Source organism: Rhinatrema bivittatum, chromosome 1, assembly GCF_901001135.1.
Source record: "Rhinatrema bivittatum chromosome 1, aRhiBiv1.1, whole genome shotgun sequence".
NCBI classification, from domain to species: Eukaryota; Metazoa; Chordata; class Amphibia; order Gymnophiona; family Rhinatrematidae; genus Rhinatrema; species Rhinatrema bivittatum.
The window spans coordinates 328,279,948-328,301,259 of record NC_042615.1 but is presented as its reverse complement, the minus strand read 5'-3'; the positions used below and the strand labels follow the sequence as shown (position 1 = coordinate 328,301,259).

The 21,312-nt window shown below is 42.1% G+C and overlaps 1 protein-coding gene across 1 annotated transcript in view; it reads left to right on the top strand.

Moving 5' to 3' along the window:
* The window catches only part of CCSER1 (coiled-coil serine rich protein 1), a 1,237,581-nt gene that overhangs the window by 1,780 nt on the left and 1,214,489 nt on the right, over positions 1-21,312 (top strand). Inside the window, 1 exon segment of the mRNA XM_029597704.1 lies at positions 5,856-6,043. Within this exon segment, the coding sequence (XP_029453564.1) occupies positions 5,856-6,043 (188 nt within the window).

Genomic DNA, 21,312 nt, shown 5'->3' with positions numbered 1-21,312 from the left:
AAGCAAATTGCCCCACACTCATGCATGTGATATTGTTTCTCTGCATGAGAGTATGGTGTACATAAAATAAGCCAGTTTGGGATTTTCAGGTAAAACGGAAATTTAATTGCTTGAAATTCTTTGTGTGCTTTCTGATATTATTCATTGTCAATGGCCTGTAGGTATCAACACAATGAATTATTACTGTCAATTCAATTTCCTGGGGATCAGGGAGTTTATTTATCTTTTAAATGGATAAAATTGGTAGAAAGCTGTTCCATTATAGTAGAGAAAATGTCACAGAACATGTCACAAGATTTTAATTTCCAGTTTTCAGGACTTGTGTAAGTGCTGATTGCTGTGTGGATAATGCTTTTATAAAGCTAGCCATCACAAACTCTGTTCTCCTAAAATTGATTAGGCTGCGTTTGGAAAAAGTCTTTCAGTACCAATAATCCCTGTTGTAGGAAGAGTATTGTGGGTTATATGATATCATGTATACAGTTTTGTGCTTTGTAGGGGAAAACAAGGGAATCAATAGCAATGAAATAGTAAACAAATTCAGAGGGGTGAATTTTCAAAACATTTATGGGTAAACTTATCATAAGGGATGGTAACTTTCAAACAGGCCACACATATCCACGAGTGCATTGGTGCATGCCCAGAGAAAGGTAATTTTATAATATGCACACACATACAGGCACATATTTACTTTGTAACAGGTGCACATCCAGCCGAGGACCAGTTTCAACAGTTCGTCCACAAATTTGCCTAGTGTTCTGCTAGGTCCTCCCAATCCCCCTGGAGTTTTTTAGCCTAGACTCCCCTCCCCCCCCTCAGTTATCCCAGACCCTCTCAAGCCACTCACAGATGCCTGTCATTTTTTTTTTTAACGTACATCTCCTCCATAGCAGAAGTAAAAGGACGCGGCACTGGACCTGGGCACGCACCCAGGCACGTCTCTTGCCTGCACGTCTCTTGGTTCCACCCTGGAATGCCCACGCACCACCCATACCGACACCAAGCCCCCTTCTTATCCGATGCGAGATAGTCATGCATCGGCACTTGTGCGCGTAGCTAACTTCCTTATTAAATTGTATGGATACACACAAGTGCCAGATCCATGCCCATCTCCAGATTCTGGCATGTGTCCAGCTTTTAAAATTCACCTTTAAGCGCGTAAGTAGCATGTACCTGCATGCTATTTTAAAAATATTAGAAGCATTTTTGGTCTCGCTTACACATTTACATGTAACTAAGGGGGCGGTATAAGGGTGTTCTGTAGCAGGGCCAAGAGCTATGAGCACGTTGCTATTTTATGAGACATGCACGCTTACATTTCTCAACTTATTCATGTAATTTTGCACCTGATAACTATCTTCTGCAACTGAGATCAGACTTGTCTATTGTTTACTATTGGTTGGGTGGAAGGCCTGGGTGAACGGGGGAAGTTCAGGGTGAAGAATTAGGAGAGTCTCATTGAACTGGAGAGGAACTAGGTGAACTAGTGGCGGTTCCGGCAAACTGATGATTTCAATTAAACGCTCGCATTTTCAAAATATACAGACTTCCATCTGTAAACAGGGTTTTATGCGAGCTAGTTACAATTTTTTATCTCATAAAAGATATGCACGTATGATTTTAAAATAGGTTGGAGAAGTATATGCTGTTGATGCATTGCAGGTATTCATACAAAACCATATATATGTATGTATGTTGGGTGGTAGTCATGTGTCAATTTTAAAATCTGCACATATCCCCCGTGAAGCCATATATATGCGTAGATGAGGCCATGTGAAGTTGTGTGAAAGTTACCTTATTAACTTTTAGCAAACTCCTCATGCTGCATGCATATGAGATCATCTTGTACTCAAAAGAGTGAATCTGAGAATATTATCTCATCAGAGTCCAGGTTGGTTTAGTTAACTCAACTAGGATTTCAAAATAGTATTTAATTCAAAACACTGAAATAACAGGTAACAGACATAAGGATTTCTTTACCACCATGGACTAAAAAACAAATATATGCTCCCTGAAGGCACTGAGCAAGGAGAGTTCTTGGCCTCTTTAATTCATCCCTGATTTCAGTGCTGCTCAATTATGGGCCCTGTTTGCTTAGGCCATGATTCAGCAAAATTTCCAAGTGGGTTAAAAGTTGTGAGGGTAACTTTCAAACTAATCTACATGGCCCCATATACACGAGTATATGACTGCATGGATATCTATGACTGTATTTTGTAGTCTGCATGCATGGGGTATGTGCAGCTTATTAAATACACATATGTCTACCACCAAGCATACGCACTATGAACGGTTGCATGCAAATTCCTGCAATGCATTGAAAGCGCGTATTTCAAGGCATTGAAAGTGTGTAATTGTTCTACCTAGCTTAAAAACATATGCATGTATATTTTCCGGGTGAAATAACTGACAGGTAAAACCGTGATTACTTGCAGAGGCTGGTATATTTTAAAATATGCGTGTGTAATTGAAATCACCAGTTTACTGAAATCTCATTCTCCACTGGTTCACCCAGTCCTTCTCCAGGACGTCAAGGGCCTTCTTCGCTCTGAATTCCCCTCAGTTTATTCAGACCTCCCACCCAACTAATAGAAAACAATAGACAAGTCAGATACCAATTGCGCAAGATAATTAACAGAGATAAAATTCTGCAAATAAATTGACAAATGTACGCGCATGTTTTGTATACAATAGCAATTTGTGTGCATAGCTCTTGGCCTCACCCCAGAACGTCCCCAGGGAGACCCCTTTTTTCATGTGTATATGTGCATATGAGATCAAAAACAAGCCCACACTGTTGATGTTTATAAAACAGTCTGTACATGAGTGCATTCTACATACGTGCATATATGCTAATTTTACGAGCGTAAATGTTTTGAAAATTCACCCCTCCATGCTTATGTTAAGTCAAACATTTCTGGAATGAAAAAACCGTGTGGGCTCTGCTACTCAAATTTGGTTTGAATTGAAAGCTTTTGATATTATTCTATGAAATGGATACTTGTTTATGCTTAAATCCTAGACATGAGTACACAGCTGGCTGAATATAGATTTATGTACGCAGTGAGAAATTTCTTGCACACAAAAAAAAGCCCCCCCTGGGCTGAATCTTTAATTGATAATGCTTTAAGGAGCTGTGATTACAGAGCATAATGCTTTCTTTCAGTCCTTTGAGAACTACCTGACATATCTTTTCTTTCTTTTCTATTCTGCTGCACTGTATAGACATAATTAGTTGAGGTCCAGAGATAGCCTCTGCTTAGAGCAGTTTGCTGACTCCCATTTGCAGCAATACAATGTGACTCATCAATTTTTAGAGGAGAAAGTCAAAATGAAAAGTGCTGCTTGTTAGCCTGGACTAGCGCAAGTCACTAAAATACATAAAGGGCCGGATTTTAAAAACCCTACGCGCGTAAATCCAGAGGTTTGACGCGCACCAGGCCTATTTAAAAAAAGGCCCGGTGACGCACATAAAGCCCCAGGATGCGTGTAAGTCCCGCGGCTTGCAAAAAGGGGTGATCCGGGGCGGGGCCAGAGGCCTCCGACACAGTGGCCACTGCTGTGTTGGAGGATCGCGTGCTGGCAGGCTGCCGGTGAGCGCAACTTGCACCTGGCCGGAGGGAGGCGCAAAAGGTAAGATAAAAGTCAGGGGGGTTAGAGTAGGGCTAGGGGGGGAAAAGGTTAGGGGAAGGGGTGGTTAGGTCAGGTTAGGGGGAAGGCAACAGTGGAAGGCAGCATGGCTCGGCGCGCGCAAGGTGCACAATTATGTACCCCCTTGTGTGTGCCGACCCCCGATTTTATAACATGCACGCGCCTGAATTGTGGTGGATAGTAATATGTATAACACCAGCAGATCCCCCCCCCCCAAAAAAAAATGGATTTAGACTAGAGAGGATATTACAGCCCTTCTAGTGAAGGGAGATGATATAACAAGATTTCTTAGTGATAAAAATAGCAGAGAAAGAGTATTATTGTGTCCTTCCAGGACCTCGCCTGTGATGGCAGGAGCCAGCGAAAATGCACCCTGCAGCTTTCACAGCACACCACATATCCTGGGGCTGGAAAGGAGAGAGGAAGACAAATGCTCCTGAGAATGGAGATTGGGGGGAGGGGGGGGGGCAAGAGGAATGCTCCTGGGATAGGTGAGGGAGCAGAAGAGAATGCTTCGGGGGCTAGAGAAAGGTAGAAGAGTGCTCCTGGGTCTAGGACAGGGAGAGAGTGGAAGAGAAATGCTCTTGGGGTTGTGGGAAGGGAGTGCATGTCTGAAATTCCACCAAGGGCATCTAGTACGCTTGCACCGGCCTTGTTCAGCAGGCCAGATTAGCCTTTGGTTAAGCAAAGCACTGACCTAGCTTCTTTACTAGTTAATTGTGTGAAGTGAAATTTCAACCACTTCTCCTTTTGGAGCATAACAGTAGGGCTATACAGTTGTATCATTTGTTTCTCTTTGTTATGTGCACATAGCTCTTTTATTTGCATAAAACTGACTTGCATGCATCATAAAGTATGATTTCACATTCATAAGTACAGCTTATGCACATAAAACCAAAGTTAGGTGCTTAAATTAATGAAATGAGTGGAAGCAAAGGGGTCGATTTTAAGACCTGCGTGCGCTTCCATGTGCATGCGGTTCCCGGCATACACATAACATGCGTGTGGTGGCGTGTGCATGTTATAAAATCTGATGGCCACTTGCACCTGTGTGCGCGGATTTTAAAATCCGTGCGCGCATGTGCAGGCAGCCCGTGACTTGCGCGCGCAGGAGGGGAAATTTTAGCAAAATACATGCAGCGATGCAATCAGGCCTCCCTCAGTTCCCTCTCAGTTCGCTCCAATTAAGGAGCGGATTGGGAGGGAACTTTCTTACCCTAACCCTACCCTTCCAACCTCTTCTCCTCTCCTCCCCGATCCCTAACCTAACCCTCCCTATCCCTAATTTTTTTATTTTAATACTTATGGCCTAATTGTAAAAGGGCCGCATGCATAAATTACGGCGGTTACATGCCTGGCTGGGCCTTGCGCATGACTAATGGCGCTGTCCCAGCCCACCTCCGCCCCGGCTCTCCCTGCCCAGACTATGCCCCCTGGCCTGCCCCTTCTGCAGGGCTGGCACTTCGGCACGTAACAGGGGTTACGCACTTGGCTGGGCCCATTCTAAAATGCACGCGGCGTGCGCAGTGCCTGGCCACGCACATAACCCCCAGTTTTTTACGCTTGTGGCCCTTTTAAAATCGAGCCTAAAATATTTAAAGAATGTGCGGAAAAACAAATGAAATGACCCAAATAAAATTTTACCCATGCACACCCCTAACAGAGAGTAGCTTCTGTAGAGCTTGTGTTAGGTTGCCATGGGAGAGGACTACAAAAAGAAGCAGTGATTACACTAATTAAAAAGCTTTATTACTCGAGCATACTTTGGAAATGCAACACGTTCAAATCCTTTTGTGTTGGGGACAGCTTTGGGAGTATTGGCATTACCTGATATATGGAAACCAATACGGTAATGACAACGAAGGTAAACAATATGTGCCACAATCTTCATACAGATAACCCACATACACTCATCCAATACATCCAAAACCTACGAGTTGTGAATGTATTGTATATTTTAATATTTTGGCTGGGTTTTAAATGTGTATATGATATGTTTGATGTGTGTTAATAAAGTGATGAAATATAATGTGACATGAATGTATGTGGATGACCTGATATATGCCGCACTATCTCAAAAATGCTGTTTCTTACAAAATAATCAAACAATTGGCATTTAACATGCATTTCCAAGCAGTCTGGACATGCATCGAGTATAAATACTATAAATACGTGGAAAAATGGTTGATGTTCTTTTTCCGCAGTTAACTATGCAAATAGCTTCAGTCCATACCGAGAAGGGAGGTTCACAGAGAGGCGCTTGAGGTCTTCCTCAGAAGGCACTGCTGGAGGCAGTAGAATGACTTTCAAAGCAAAGGATGGAAACTTTGAAGAACTTCAGATTCTAAGGAAGCAAAGAACAAGTTCGTCATCTTCCAAAATGAGTAGCATGGTGAGTTTCTACATGAAGTATGCATTTCACAAGGTTTTGTGCATGTACACTTTGTCTTCTTCAATGAATTGAATGACTGTCATTTTTCACGTCTAAGGAATTGAAAGTTCTGCAAGAGACAAACAAACAGCAAACATTTGATTGCACTTTTAAGACATTTCTGTTTATCTAATCGAGTCCCGTCATGATTCATAAGTAGGTGTAATAAATTGTGTGTGTGGCATTGAGGGGAACAGGAGCTGGGGGTGTTCTTAGAGCACCTGCATGTATATTAACTACTTGGACTCCCTGCTGAATGGAAATGGCTATTTTGAAACTGGTTAGAAGGTTGGAAAGCAGAGAGCGGTCCCCAGCAGGCTGAGTTCCATGCTGAGGCTACAACTGATGTTACCATTCTATCGGGAACAGGACTCCTAGCTGAGAAAAGAGACGAAAGTTACCAACAAGAAGATTTGCCGGCTGTAGCAATGACTGAAGGAAAGGTGCATTCGGTTGTATTCCTTATTTTGTCCCAGGAATCCCAGCATAGTGAATCCTGGAGCTGAAAGATAGGGAGGATAATGTTCATACAGCCTGTGTAGTGTGTCCGCAGACATTACCAAGTTATTTTCAAAGCAAACTTAGATGTATAAGTTCACTTTGAAAATACTTAGGTAACTGGCTGAGCATGTACATATTCACTCGCAAAAACTTACACCTCCTCTTTGGAAGGTGAAATGCACACATACTTTTTAAACTTAGAAAATATGTAATTAAGTGCCGACTCTGCCCCAACTCCACCCCCCTGGAATGCCCCTCAGCGTGCATAAAAGTACATGGGAAATCAGATTCTGTGTATACTTTTACACGCACTCAGCCCTGGACTATTTTAGTACAGCCATTTACATTTTACTTTTTTCCTGGGCTTTATGTGCATAAATAGCTTTGAAAATTATCCCCTAAGAGGTGAAATGTAAAAGCCCGGCATATGCATTAATTAAGGGATGAGCGCTCGGGCGCACCGAGCAGATTTTAAAAGTCCCCCGGACACACGTGTATCTCCCGCAACGCCCTCCTCGCCAAAGTTTTCAAAAAAGGGATGGGCTTGGGCATGGTCTGGCTGGGCCATGGGCGTGAACCAGAGATGTGCGCGTAAATATTCACGTGCCCCGGCACGCACCAAGGCCTCGTATCGCAGAACTTTACTTCTGCTATGGATGATGCACAACTTTAAAAACAAGGATCAAGCAATTTCTGACGGGTCTAAAGAGTCTGGGGTAACTAGGGGTAGTGAAGGCTATTAAACAAGAGGGGGGTTGGAGGACCTAGCTGTTAAATGGGCGAACCGGTAGCTGAACTGGTAAACTGGGAATGGCATGGGGACGCGCCCCTTTTAAAATCCTCCAATTTACATGGTAGAAGCGGGATTTGGATGCACATGTGCTCACCCACTTAAAGTTTGGCGCACATGTGTGCATATGTGCACGTATGTTCTAAGACAGCCACGGCCCTGGGCGCGGGCCGACGTACGTGTGCCAATGTGCGCCCTCAAGCTGGTTTTAAAGTTACCGTCCCTGTTAGTTGGATTAGTGAGGCTCCTGGGCTAACCAAGGAAGGTCAGCCACAGTTAATAAGATTCCTGCAGCACCGGGCTTCTCTATTGCATTTGCATTCTTGTTTGAAGGGCCTGAACATTGTTCTGGACTGTACTTGTAAACGTTTAAAGAATACACCGATGCTTACACACTCTGCGTGTGCAGGCTGTCCTTTAGTCACCTTATTATTATTGCCTCCAGCCATGGACTAAGTGATACTTGAGAGGATGAGAGGCACACTTGACACAATCTGATTCTTACTCTGTTTTAGTCATGTGGTGGTTTCTAGAGCTCTTTGTCTAACCATGACAAAATGAAAGCTTTCAAGGTTTTCATGACTTATCAGTTGGTTTAAAAATTGCTTGATGAATATGGTAGAATTATGATTTGAGAAGAATAAACACATTAAAAAATGAATTACAATAGAAGGAAGCTGGAAGCCATATATAATAGGAAGTAGATGCATGATATGTCAAAACAGGGCCAGCAGCGGCTATGATAAGCAGCCCTTTGGCCTAGCCACCTGAAAACTCATGGAAACATAGAAGTGACAACAGAAAAGGACCAAATGGCTCATCCAGTCTGCCCAGTAAGCTTATGGTAGTTTGTGCTGTGCCGTGTAGGTTACCCCATGCTTATATGTTTCTCAGACCATAAAAGTCAGGGCCCTCATTGGTTTCTGTTTGCATGTCTGTTTTTATTTATTTTATGATTGTTGTTTTGTAATCCGCCCTGAACACTTAATGGAGGTAGTGGAATAAACGTATTTTAAATAAACAAACAAATAAATACCTGTATAGGTTAACAAGTATCAAAAGCAGATGAGGAAAGATGCAACTAGATTTTAAAAACCATGTGCGGGGCCAAGACGGGAGATATGCATGTGACTTGGAAACTCGCGGGCCGCGCAGATTTTAAAAGGCCCGGGGCCACGCAAGTATCTCCCAACACGCGCATTCAAAATGTTTTGGGAAAAAGAGGCAGGGCATGGGCGGGGAATGGGGGGGGCTAGGATTGCACCATCAAGTCAGTTACACACACAAGAGATCCCACAACTGCGTAACTTGCTTCTGCTATGGACTGCTAGGTGCAATGCCACTGAGTGATTTAAAAACTACCATGAGAATTTTGAACCTAATACGCCAAAATGTAGGAAGCCAATGTAGCTAAGCTAGTACCAGTGAGATATAAGCATTTAAAGGGCATCTCGAGACCAGGTGTGACCAGGTCACCATGCCGGCCCGGGGAGGAAGGTTAAGTTCCCCAGGAGCTAAAAGCCCCAGGGACTAAAAAGTAAACCCCAGCGAAGAAACTTTAAGAGGGAAGGAAAAAGCAGGAGACAGGGAGCTACGGAGTCTCACAGGTTCCTTCCCCAGCAGTAAAGAGACAAGAGACACAGGTGTGGGAGGAAAAGGGTGGAGACTCGAGAACCAATCCCTGGCCACTAGGGGAGGAGCCTCCACCCTATAAAACCGAGCCTCAGCCAGAGCAGTCTCAGTCTCCTTTGGGATAGAGGTTGGATCCTGGACTGTGATACCTGTCTCTGGAAGGAACTCTGTTCCCAGGAAGCTGTGCATGCAGGGGAGACTGAAAGCAGAAGGACTGCAACCTTGGTGCCAGGAAGGGTGAGTCTGGGAATCCAGAGACTGGTTTGGAATTGTTTTTGCTAATGAATTATTTCTAAGACTGCCAAGTGGGTGGAGGTATCTCTGGGGAAAGCGATAGAGGCCAGAGATACGAGGGAGGTGGCAGAGAGGCTGGCAGGGCCGGACTTTAAATTCCTTGCTGGCTTGTTTTGGGACATTCTTTTTGTTTTGCTGGGACTTTTGGCATACAAAGGACTGTGATATAAAGGCTGAGACTCGGGCAGGAAGCCAAGCTCAGCAGTAGCTGGCTGGAGTTGGTGGCTGACCGGGAGAGCTTCAGTACCCCTGCCAGCTGGAGACTGTGGGTTTGAGCCCCACTAGGGGAGCCTCCTGGGAGCCAGAGGAGGGATTTACAAGTGACTGCAGTTGGAGTTTTGTAGGTGCACGGGAGTGTGCCTACCAAGTAGTACTGGATCCGGGACAAGAGGATCCGGAGTTCATCTGCCGGGTGACACCAAGCAAGCAGCTGAATTTGTATGACACCTTCAGTGAGGATTTCAGCAAACCCAAGAATAAAGAATTAAAATACTCAGGCGAGGACAAGGCAAAAATGCCTGAGTAACAAGCTGGAAAAACGCATTATTTATTGAACATTGAAGGCGTAGTTTCAAGAAAGAACCACAAAATAATGATTGTATCTGTGGACATAGTGAAAGGGTAGAGTCTACCGTGACTCCCACCTAGCTTTGGGCTTGATTGCAATGGTAACATCGTTAAATATCTGGGTGCAAAAGTTATGCATAGAAAAACTTTTCAAAAGCTGCTGTTTATGTGTCTGGGTGGGGGGCACTGTTTTCTAAAGCACATTAAAAAGGTGCTTTTAACACACTCCTATATCCCGTCTTGTGAATGCCTACACAGTCTGTACTATGGCCATGTAGATGTTTGTTTGTTTATTTATTTTAATTGCTTTTACCTTTTTATAGTCTATTTTTAGCAAATCCCAGGGCAGAGCAATATTGTAAATGTGGGCAATGTTTTAAAATGTGATGTCCATGTTCATGACCATATTACTTTCAATTTAGAATAATGTCCACTTGTGTGTGGATTGTAGAGTAACTAATAGCTATGCTGTGATATCTGGCACATGGTGTCCAGGTTCTCAGCATTCTTAGGGCATTAACAATCCTGGCTTCTTTAGGCAGAGGGAGTTTATACACTTCAGTTGAAGAGAAGTCTTGTTTTATGCTCTTTCTGCATAATCCACATCTTTGATTTTATATATTTCATGAAATTATGCCGTACACCGTTTTTTTTTTTTTTTAATTATATTAGCATGGACTGGTCAGTCTGTCAAACATTTTTCTTAAATAAAATCTTCAAGGTCAAGTAAATCTGTTCCTATTGAGTCGCTTCATAATCCTTCTGCATAGTTCCTTTAATAATAATGAAAAGAAAACCCCAACTAAAGCACAGTGTCACTACTTGGATGTACCTCTTAGCAAATACCCAGAATATGCTAGGTAAAAGACCTGAAGGCATATTTTCATTTGTGTGAATGACTAATATATACACCTCTAAGTCTCTGAAAATTAACTTCTCTTTTATGCTTCTACAATCTTACATATCTTCACAGAGGGGTTTTCAGCATCAAAACTAATGACTGATGACCTTTAAAAATTCACTTCTTTGTACATTAAATTTTAAAAGAAATGTGCGTGCACAAAATAGTAGATGCACGCGTAAATAGCACATATTCGCGCATTTGCTATTTTATAAACCTCACTCATACAAGTGCAAGTACTGATGGACGAATAAATTAGCTCGTGTAAAAAAGGGGTGCATCAGGGGTGTTCTGGGGCGGGGCCAACATTTACATATATAAGTTGCGATTTTATAAACTTTGAATGCAGCGCGCATATGGCTCTTACCTGCCCCTATTTATTTCTGCTATTTATCAATCAGAATAAAACTCTTTACAGCCAAATACTGACAGGGTGAGGGGTCTGGTTAAACTGGGGGGGATTGCAGGCTGAAGAACCAGAGGGGTCTTGATGACCTGAGCAAAACTGGTGGACTAATTGGTTAAACTGGTCATTTCCTTCATGTGCGCATGATAAAAAAAAATGTGCTGGCTTGAGTGTATAAAAGCTGACAAGCATTAAGGAAAATGCGCAAATAGCATTTCCTCGTACAAATGCTTAAAATTAGGAACACACATACACGTGAATAGGTGTATTTTATATAATGTGTGCACAATTGCACAGATGATATAGAATTCATGCTCACACCCACATATGTGTGTATATGGACACACCCTTACTTGTTTGAAGGATACTTAACTTTGCATACCCTTGAAAATTTAGCCCTAGGTATTTTTCTACATACCAACCACCATATCCCATAATTGCTGCATTATCCTTTTAAAGCAGATTTAGTACCTTTATTATTTAAGGAAGATTTTTTTCCATAAATACAAACTGGCAAAGAGTACCTTTTTGAATGTGCCTAATCTGCTATTTTACAAAAAGTACCTGGCCTTACCTGCAGGTGGCAGCAGAGCTCCACAATCCTACATGGAAGAAATAACAAGGACACTTCTCTTCCAACAGAATTCTGGCGTTTCATGCAGATTGAGGGGACTGCAGCTGAGTGTCAGGACAATACCCTTTAAACACAGCAGCTTTATATATGCAGGTCCGGGCCTGTCAATATATTCAAGCATGCACTTTGTGAGTACAGTATATCCTAGACACACTCTGCCTGCGTGATCTGCTCAGAAACCCTAGCATTTCAACCTTTTTCCTATGAGAGATACATTTCCTGAAATTGTTCTGATAATCCTTCCAAATAAATGGGGTTTTCTTCTAGGTCTTATTATTATTCACAAAATGTCAACCACGGACATCACTCTGGGCAGTTTCACAGTGCAGATGTAGATTGAAAAGTTCCTTCTTAAACAGCATGATAAAGTGAAACGGAGTTAGGGAAAATGAGAGAGAGAGAGAGAGTGAACACAGCAACTATCTCAAGACAAGGTCATATAGCGTTTTGCACATACAAAAGCAAATGTCTTGGGCATCACAACACTGTAGTCCAGTTAGTAGGCTCTGCTGGTAGTTAATCACAGCACTGGCTGTCAGCAGGAAATCAAGTAGACAGAGCTAACTGCTGAAGGCCAGGCAGAGGCTGATTAGTTCATTTCGGTGGGACGTAGACCCAACAGCAGTTTCATTTAAGTTCCTGTATGTGGGCTGTTCATATATATCAGGTGCTGTAGGAAAAGGTGTGGTTTAATGGGACTAGTCTTTCTCTACCCTTTTGGGCTTCTAGTCCATTTATAATCTGCTCAAAACTTGCTTTTTTTTTTTTTTTTTTTTGTGACAAGGTTACAAGTCCGAGTCCAAGGCACCACCGCCCTTTATTTGAGACCACTAGCACCTTTTCCTCCCCATTAGGAGCCTGCTTCTTCCCAACCCAAGTATTTATTGATTGCAGGGTTAATTAAAAGCAATACTATAAATGTAATGAGCATGGGGGACAGTATGTGGGAGAGTGGTAGGGAGATATGGGGCAGAGATAGATGTAAACTTTTTAGTGCTAAGCTTCAACATTTATTTCAAAATGAAATAAAAGTGGATCAATGTAATAATATGTACAGGAAGTTTATTATCAAGAGTTTAGATCACAACATGCAATATCTGTCTGTTATGATGAATGCATGTTTACAAACAGTTGCATCATTTTTTAAAAGTGTACAAACTAACTCAATCCAATAACATCAGGAATTGCTTTGGGTAAGCAGGCAGAAGAGGATGTTGTCTTTTCCCTAAAATTGAAGGGTATACATTGAAGCCTAGAGAAATAGTAGTTATTCTGGGCAGCTGGAATGGATGCTCACAGTTAACGACCAAATATCAGATTTTTTTTGCATGTGGTAAAGACCACCTTTGCTAGTTTCAGACAGATCTTTCAGTTACCATCGTTCTTCGGTGGAAAGTACCTGCTGGCTGTTGTGCACTGTTTGATTATGAGGTGGACCCATTATTGCAATTTGCTTTTATCAAGGTCTGCCAGGGATTAAGTTTAAGGGGCTGCGACTGGCAAAATACTGTCATAAAATTAATGACAGAAAAGCAAAAATGTGATCAAGCAATGCCTGTTTTGCAGGAGCTCCCTGTGGAACAAAGGGTTCAGTTTAAGATTGATTTGTTGATTTTTAAATGCCTTCTTTCATTGGGTCCCAATTACTTTGCGGACCTGTTTTGTTTCAAACAGCCATTTAGCGTGTTTAAGATCATCATAGCAGGCACTCTTACAAGTATCCTCTCATCCAGCTGTGAATTGGTGACTACAATGCACCTTGCTTTCCAATGTTATGCTCCCTTCGCTGTGGAATCTCCTGCCATTGGAAGTGTGCCTTGAACAAAATACTTAAGAGCCTGAAACCCCCCCCCCCCAAAAAAAAAAAAAAAAAAAGCTTAGTTCTGTGAGTGTTCTTTCAGCTGAAAACTTTTTCTGGTTTTAGAATTATGATGTTTAGACTACAGTTTTTACCACTGCTTTAAATATAGTAAAATCAGAGCTATAGTTTAGAAATCATGTTATGTTTTAAAATAAACAACTGTGTATGTATTATGTATTGTGTTTTAGTTTGATTGCAATCTGTCTTGAGGCTTGAATCAGGTAAAAAATGTGAAATAAAAAATAAATAAGTGAAAAAACAAAGGTTAAAGCTTACTTTTGCTAGAATTATAGATATAGCAATCTTTGTACTAATAGCAACATCACCATATTTGGGTGGCCACGTGGAGCACTTCTCATGCCCTTTTGGTTATGCTGTCTTTAGAAAGCATATAAAATATGTATTTACCATAAAACATATATATAATAGATTAAAAGGGCTGTGGTATACAAAAAAATCCCCACATATACATAAAGATTTATACAGTGTTTCAGCAGCAGCTGTCAAAATCACCAGTGCAAGAGGCATGCAGGTTCTCCTGTCACGTGGTCAGTGTGAGACCAGGAATCACCTCACCAGGGCCTGGAAGCTGAGAAAGAGAGGGGGCCAACAGTAAGAGGAGAAACAGAGTGAGACTAGCGCTGGGTAGCCGTTCTCTGGGCAGAACATAGGGCTGGAGATCCTCTCCTGAGATCTGGAAGCAGAGAGAGAAAGAAAGAGTGAGCCTATGGCTGGGGATCCACTTCCTGGGCTCCAGGAATAAATAAGTGTGAGTGAAGTTTGCAAAGATTCTGTTTAAAGGGGAAAAACCAATCCCTTCTGCACATTGAGGACAGTTTTCAAAGTCATTTAGCAGGGGAGACAGGTATTTACCCAGCTAAACTGGCCTTGCAGAAAGCTTCCTTCCTGTATTTTGCAGGCCTCCATAGCATGCTTACTTTTAGCCAGGTTAAGATGAGGTGTTCTTGTGGGTGCATTTAGATTGAAAGAGAAAAGCAGTGCAAAGTATGCATGGACTTTACACAAACTAAGAGTGGTTTCTTTTTGAAAATTGGCCACAAGGTGAGTGCATTAAATGATTGCATATATTTTGTTTCAGCACGGTCTATTGAAAATTCCCTCCAGTATGGTTAAAAGAAATCCATTCAATGTAGAATAATGGATTAAGCAATTTCATCAATTTCTTGTATGAAACTTTTTATTTTACCCTTTTATAATTAGCACAACATTTTCTTTTAGATGCTCTCATTTTAGCTGGGAAAAAAAGCTTCTGTGTAATGCTTCCTTACGGCCACCAGATGTCAATCTCCTACCATTGTTTTGATAATCTCTTTTGCTGTTACTGATAAACACAACTGAAGAATGATAATCAGCTTTAGGATTAGGATCCTTGTGTTGCTTTATAAAAACCCAAAAACTAATGGTAACATTCAAATATCTCAGATTATTTAGAAAAGCTCAGAATAAAGTGAAATTAATAATTTAATGGAAACAGGCTATGAAGGCAAATAACATAGAAACATAGAAATGACAGCAGAAAAGGATCAAATGATCCACCAAGCTTATGCCAGTATCTGCTGCACTGTCTTTCACCACCTATCACATAAAGCTCTTTTGGATTACCGCACCTCAGCTGCATGACTCTGCACTTCTTTGGCATTGAATCCCAGCTGCCAAATCTTCAACCACTCTCAAGCTTTCTTAAATCACTTTTCATTCTCTCTACTCCTTCAGGCGTGTCCACTCTGTTGTAGATCTTAGTATCATCCCATGCTTATCAGTTTCCCAAACCGTAAAAGTCAGGGCCCTTGGATGCTATTTGAATCCAATTTCCCTTAACCGTTGCCGTAGAAGCAGAGAGCAATTTTGAAGTTGCATGAAAAGTATCAGGCTTAGTAATTAAGAGTAGTAAGCACTGCATCAACAAGCTACCCCCATGTTTATTTGTTCCCCAAACCATAAAAGTCAGGGCCCTCGTTGGTTGCTGTTTGAATCTAATTCCCCTTTTCCCACTGCCGTTGAAGCAGAGAGCAGTGATGGAGTTGCCTTAAGCATTCATACTGTTATTTGTTAAAGGTAGTAGCAACTGCCACAACAGCAAGTTACCCCCATGCCCTCCTTTCTTTAAGCCTTTAAGGATCCACACTTTTTATCCCATGAACCTTTGAATTCCTTAACAGTTTTCGTCTTCACCACCTCTTCCAGAAGGGCATTCCAGGAATTCACCACCCCCTCCATGAAGAAATATTTCCTGACATTGATTCTGAGTCATCCTCCCTGAAGTTTCATTTCATGACCCTAGTTCCATTTATTTCTTTCCAACAGAAAAGGTTTGATTGTGCATCATTAAAACCTTTCAGGTATCTGAATGACTGTATATCTTCCCTGTATCTCCTTTCTTCCAGGGTATATATATTCAGATACTTCAGCTTCTCCTCATAAGTCTTCCAATGCTGACGCCTCACCATTTTGGTCGCTCTTCTTTGGACCGCCTCTATCCTTACTTTATCCTTTTTGAGATACGGGCATCAGTATTGAATGCAGTAATCCAGGTGAGGCTTCACCAAGGACCTGTACAAGGGCATTATCACCTCTTTTTTTCTTACTGGTTATTCCTCTTTCTATGCAGCCCAGCATTCTGGTTTTAGCTATCACCTTGTCACATTGTTTCGCTGCCTTCAGATCATCAGATACTATCACACCAAAGTCCCTCTCCCAGTCCTTGTGCATCAGTCTTTCACCACTGTTAGGAGTTAGCAGTCTGCTAGGGAGTTAGCAATCTGCTGGAGTTAGCAATCTGTAGTTATTTAGGAGAGTTGTGGGTGGATCCTTGGACCAGTGGCAGATGACCATGCCCCCAGGGGAAGATCCCGAGAGGAACCACCGGTCAGGCTCAGAGTTAGGAGACAGACACACACTAGTTGTTTTATTAGACAGTATACTGAAACACCAGAGGTGGCAGTAGTGAGCTGTAATGCCTGGCTGGGCTGTAGTCCCTCAGATACTGGAAGAGCGATCCCTGGAGGCTGAGCTGTAGAGAAACTGCAATATAGTGAATAGACAGGGTATGCAGAGTTCATGTACCGAAACTGATGGTAACACTCACACAATGTCTCATAGAAGCCCAGGAGCTGGAATGTATAGGCCCTCGAGGAGTGAGTACCTGGTTCCAGGGAAAGCTCTGAGAGAGCGATGGTAACTCACTGATGTAGTTGGCAGTGATGACTTCCAGGCAGAAGAGAATACGGAGCAAGTTTGGGAACGAGGGCCCTCGAGGAGCAAGTACCGGTTCCAGACTGTCACCTGAAAAACAAAGGAGAGAGCGAGGCCCCCGAGGAGCGGGTATCCCTGGTAAGTCCGAGGAGGCAGAGTAGCTTAGGTAGAGTAACCCGTTGCTAACTCGATCTGTTAGCAAATTCTAAGACCTTATATATCCGTCACAGGTGACGTCATCTCAGGGGGACGCCCCTGAGGTTCACGCCATCGCCAGTACTTCAATCGGGGCCGCGCCGCACGCGTGCCCCTAGGCCTCCAGGAAACATGGCAGGTTGCAACGTCTAGCAGGTCCGGGGAAGCCGGAGGACTTCGGCAGAGGAACTCCGCGGCAACCAATGTTCCCGCAGGCGAAGAGGGAGTCACCAAAGAGATAAGGAGGGCAGAGAGAGGGCGTCGGGAACCAACGGACAAAACAATCATCTATCACATAAAGCTCTTTTGGATTGTTGCACCCCAGATGCATGACTCTGCACTTCTTTGGCATTGAATCCCTGCTGCCAAATCTTCAACCACTCTTCAAGCTTTCTTAAATCACTTTTCATTCTCTCTACTCCTTCAGGTGTGTCCACTCTATTGTAGATCTTAGTATCTTCTGCAAATAGACAAACTTTACCTTCTATCCCTTCTGCCAGGACGCTCATAAAGATATTGAATAGAACCGGTTCCAACACCAATCCCTGTGGCACTCCATTTAACACCATTCTTTCTTCAGAGTAGGTTCCATTTACCATTACACGCTATCTCCTGTCAGTCAACCAGTTTGCAATCTGTGCTACTACCTTGGCACCCAATCCCAAGCTTCTCATTTTGCTCACAAGTCTCCTATGTTTGACTGTATCAAAATCTTTACTAAAATCCAAGTAAATTACATTGAGCGCACTTCCCTGATCTAGTTCTGATCAGCATTCTCTGCTGCATTATTCAACATATAACTTTCTCCTATTTGTCAATTGCTTTCCACTCTAGGCCTCTCCTATCATCTTTACCTGATGATATTGTATTATATTTTCCAACTTGGCATAACTGGTAATCCACCTCTCAATTTTATCTCTCTGCTTATCTTCTGTCAAGACATCAATGTCCCACAATGAACTCTATCTAAATCTTTCAAAAACTGAAATAATGATCCTTGGAAATCTTCCTTTCAATGACATTCCAAACACCATTTCCACAGACAATACTACCATTCACATATGTAAACATGTCCGGAACCTTGGTGACATCCTTGACACCAAACTAGATATGCAAACTCACATTAAATCAGTAATAGGGAGGAGGAATAGCCTAGTGGTTAGAGCAGTGGGCTACGAACCAGGAGACCAGCTTTCAAGTCCTGATGTTGCTCTTTGTAACCTTGGGCAAGTCACTTTACTCTCCATTGCCTCAGGTACAAAAAACTTAGATTGTAAGCCCTCTGGGGATAGGGAAATACCTATAGTACCTGAATGTAAATCAATGTGATTTCTCCGACTGAATGTTGGTATATAAATAATAAATAAATAATTAAATCCTCTTTCTACAAGTTGTGTCTTCTCAAACATAGTAAGCCATTACTTGAACCATTTTTTTGTAGAACTATACTCCAATCATTAATACTCACAGGAATTGATTATGGTAACTCTTTATATTGGCCTACCCCAATCGACCATCAGACCCTTCCAATTGGTACAAAACGCAGCTGCATGTTTAATAACTATCAAAAAGCTACATGAACATATCACACCAGTCCTGTTTACTTTACACTGGTTAGCTATACACTGGAGAATTCACTATAAAATATTATCCACATTATATATTCTTGTACATAATAGTAAAAGTCCATGGTTATCAGCCACCCTCACTTCTATGTTCCCTCGCATAATCTCAGATCCAAAAATCTGTTTCTTCTACAAGTTCCCTCTCCTAGAGCCACCAGGCTTGCAATGACCTGTGAGCGTGCTTTTTCCATCGCAGGTCCAATTCTTTTATCCTTAAGATCCTTATCTAATAACAAGGAGTTCAAAAAAGCCTTAAAGCATCATCTATTCAAGCTAGCGTTTAAAGACCTATGTGAACCATAACCCCTTAACCCTATTTTTCCGCCTCCATTCTGCTCTCTTATCCTTATTTCAGCCAGGCTTTAACACCCAGGCCAGTCTCTATCTTGTTTTAATTATAAATGTTTTTATTGTTTATGATTGTACTATTTGTAACCGAACATTGGAGGGTGTGGTTAATAAATCCTTTTAAATAAATAAATTCTCTAGTCACCCAAACAAAAAAATCAATGAGATGACCTTCCCCTGTTGAATCCATGCTGCCTTGGATCCAGCAACCTACCGGATTGTAGATAATTCACTATCTTTTCCTTCAGCAGAGTCTCCATTAATTTTCCCACCACCGAGGTGAGGCTAACTGGCCTGTAGTTTCCAGCCTCCTCTCTGATACCACTAGTGTGAAGCGGGATCACCACTGCTCTTCTCCAATCTTGCGGCACCAATCCCATTTCTAGGGATATTTTGAACAGGTCCTTCAGCGAACCCACCATTGCATCTCTGAGCTCCCTCAGTATCCTGGGATGGACCTCATCCAGCCCCATGGCATTGTCCACTTTCAGTTTTCCTAGCTCTTCCCATACATTCTCTTCTGTAAAAGGAGTTTTATCTGCTTGTTTTTTGTTACAAGTTTCTATCCCTCGTTCGATGTAAACCGATCTGATATGGTATTCAACCATGAAGCTCGGTATAGAAAAATGTGAAATAAATAAATAAATAAATAAATCTGCTCCACCCCCATCCACAGTCTTGTCAGCTAGCGATGGTTCTTCTCCAGAGTCATGACGTATTTAATATTTAAGCCATTTAAGCCATTTCTTCAATTCTCTCCACACATTGATCTTTGTCACCTTTCAATTTCACTATACCACTTAAGACCTTTGATCACTAGTGCTGAGGTATGCACTCACCTGGACATCAGAGACATTATCCCCATTAGTGAGCATTAGGTCGAGTATAACTCCCTCCCTTGTGAGTTCCATTACCATTTGTTTGAACAGAGCCCCTTGCAGGGCATCCACTACCTCTCTACTTCTGGTAGATTCTCCAGTCTCTGTCCGGCAGATTAAAATCTCCAACAATCAACACTTAAGAACATAAGAAAATGCCATACTGGGTCAGACCAAGGGTCCATCAAGCCCAGCATCCTGTTTCCAACAGTGGCCAATCCAGGCCATAAGAACCTGGCAAGGCCATAAGGCCACAAGAACCTGGCAAGTACCCAAAAACTTTCCCACCTTTTGGATATCTTCAACCAGATCTCTGTCTAGTTCTTCCGTTTGAGTCAGAGGCCTGTAAAAATGGATTCACTATCATCTTTTTTTAGGACGTCCCATAATGCTTCTTCTTGTAGTTCAGTTGCTTGGATATTGTTTGTGACATGAAGAACTACTCCTCCCCCTTTTCTGTTCTCTCTGTCCTTCCTTAACAAGTTATAGCCCGGGATGGCCGTATCCCAATCATGAGATTCCGTGAGCCATGTCTCTGTGACAGCAACAATGCCCAAGTCCTCCTCCACCATTAGGGCTTGCAGGTCTGGGATTTTATTGCCCAAACTAGTACTAGAGATGTGAATCGTTTTTTGTGTTCATGTCGTTCTTCGTTTTTCGGCCGCTGCGGGAAATGTTTTTTTGCAGTTCATGTCTTTTTTTTTTCACGAAAAATCATTTTTTAAGTTAGTGCGCGCTAACTCCCCATTAGCGCGCACTAACAAAAATCGTTCGATTTTGTTACTTTTTGTTAGTGCGCACTAACGGGGAGTTAGCGTGCCTAACTCTCATTAGTGTGCACTAATCCGAAAAACAAATTTTCGTGAAAAAATGGGAAAATCCCAATCGTTTTTTGGGCTCCCTGAAACATGCCGAATTGGACAATTTTGTTGAAATTTTCTAATTTGGCAAAAACGAATGCACATCTCTACAAACTACGAGCATTTGTAGTCATAGCTTTCCAATTTTTCTCCCTTGATTTGTTGTACTTCCTAGTCACCTTTTCTGCTTTTTTGAGCTGATTGTATTTATTTTTTCCTCCCACTTCCTGTATTGCTTGGAGGTGACATGTCAATTTCTCTTGTCACCCCCATTCTTTAGTTTAAATGTCTAATAATATGATCTGAATTTCTCACTTAGCATCCTCCTTCCCGCTACTGGCAAATGTAGGCTATTCTTACCATATAGCCTTTTACTGCTCCATACTCAACCCCAGCCTCCAATATATCCAAAACTACTTTCTATACACCAGGTTTTGAGCCAGGAATTGAAATTATCTATATGGCATAGCTTCTCATTTCCCTTTCCATAAACAGGTAATACTTCCGAAAAGGCAATATTCTTTG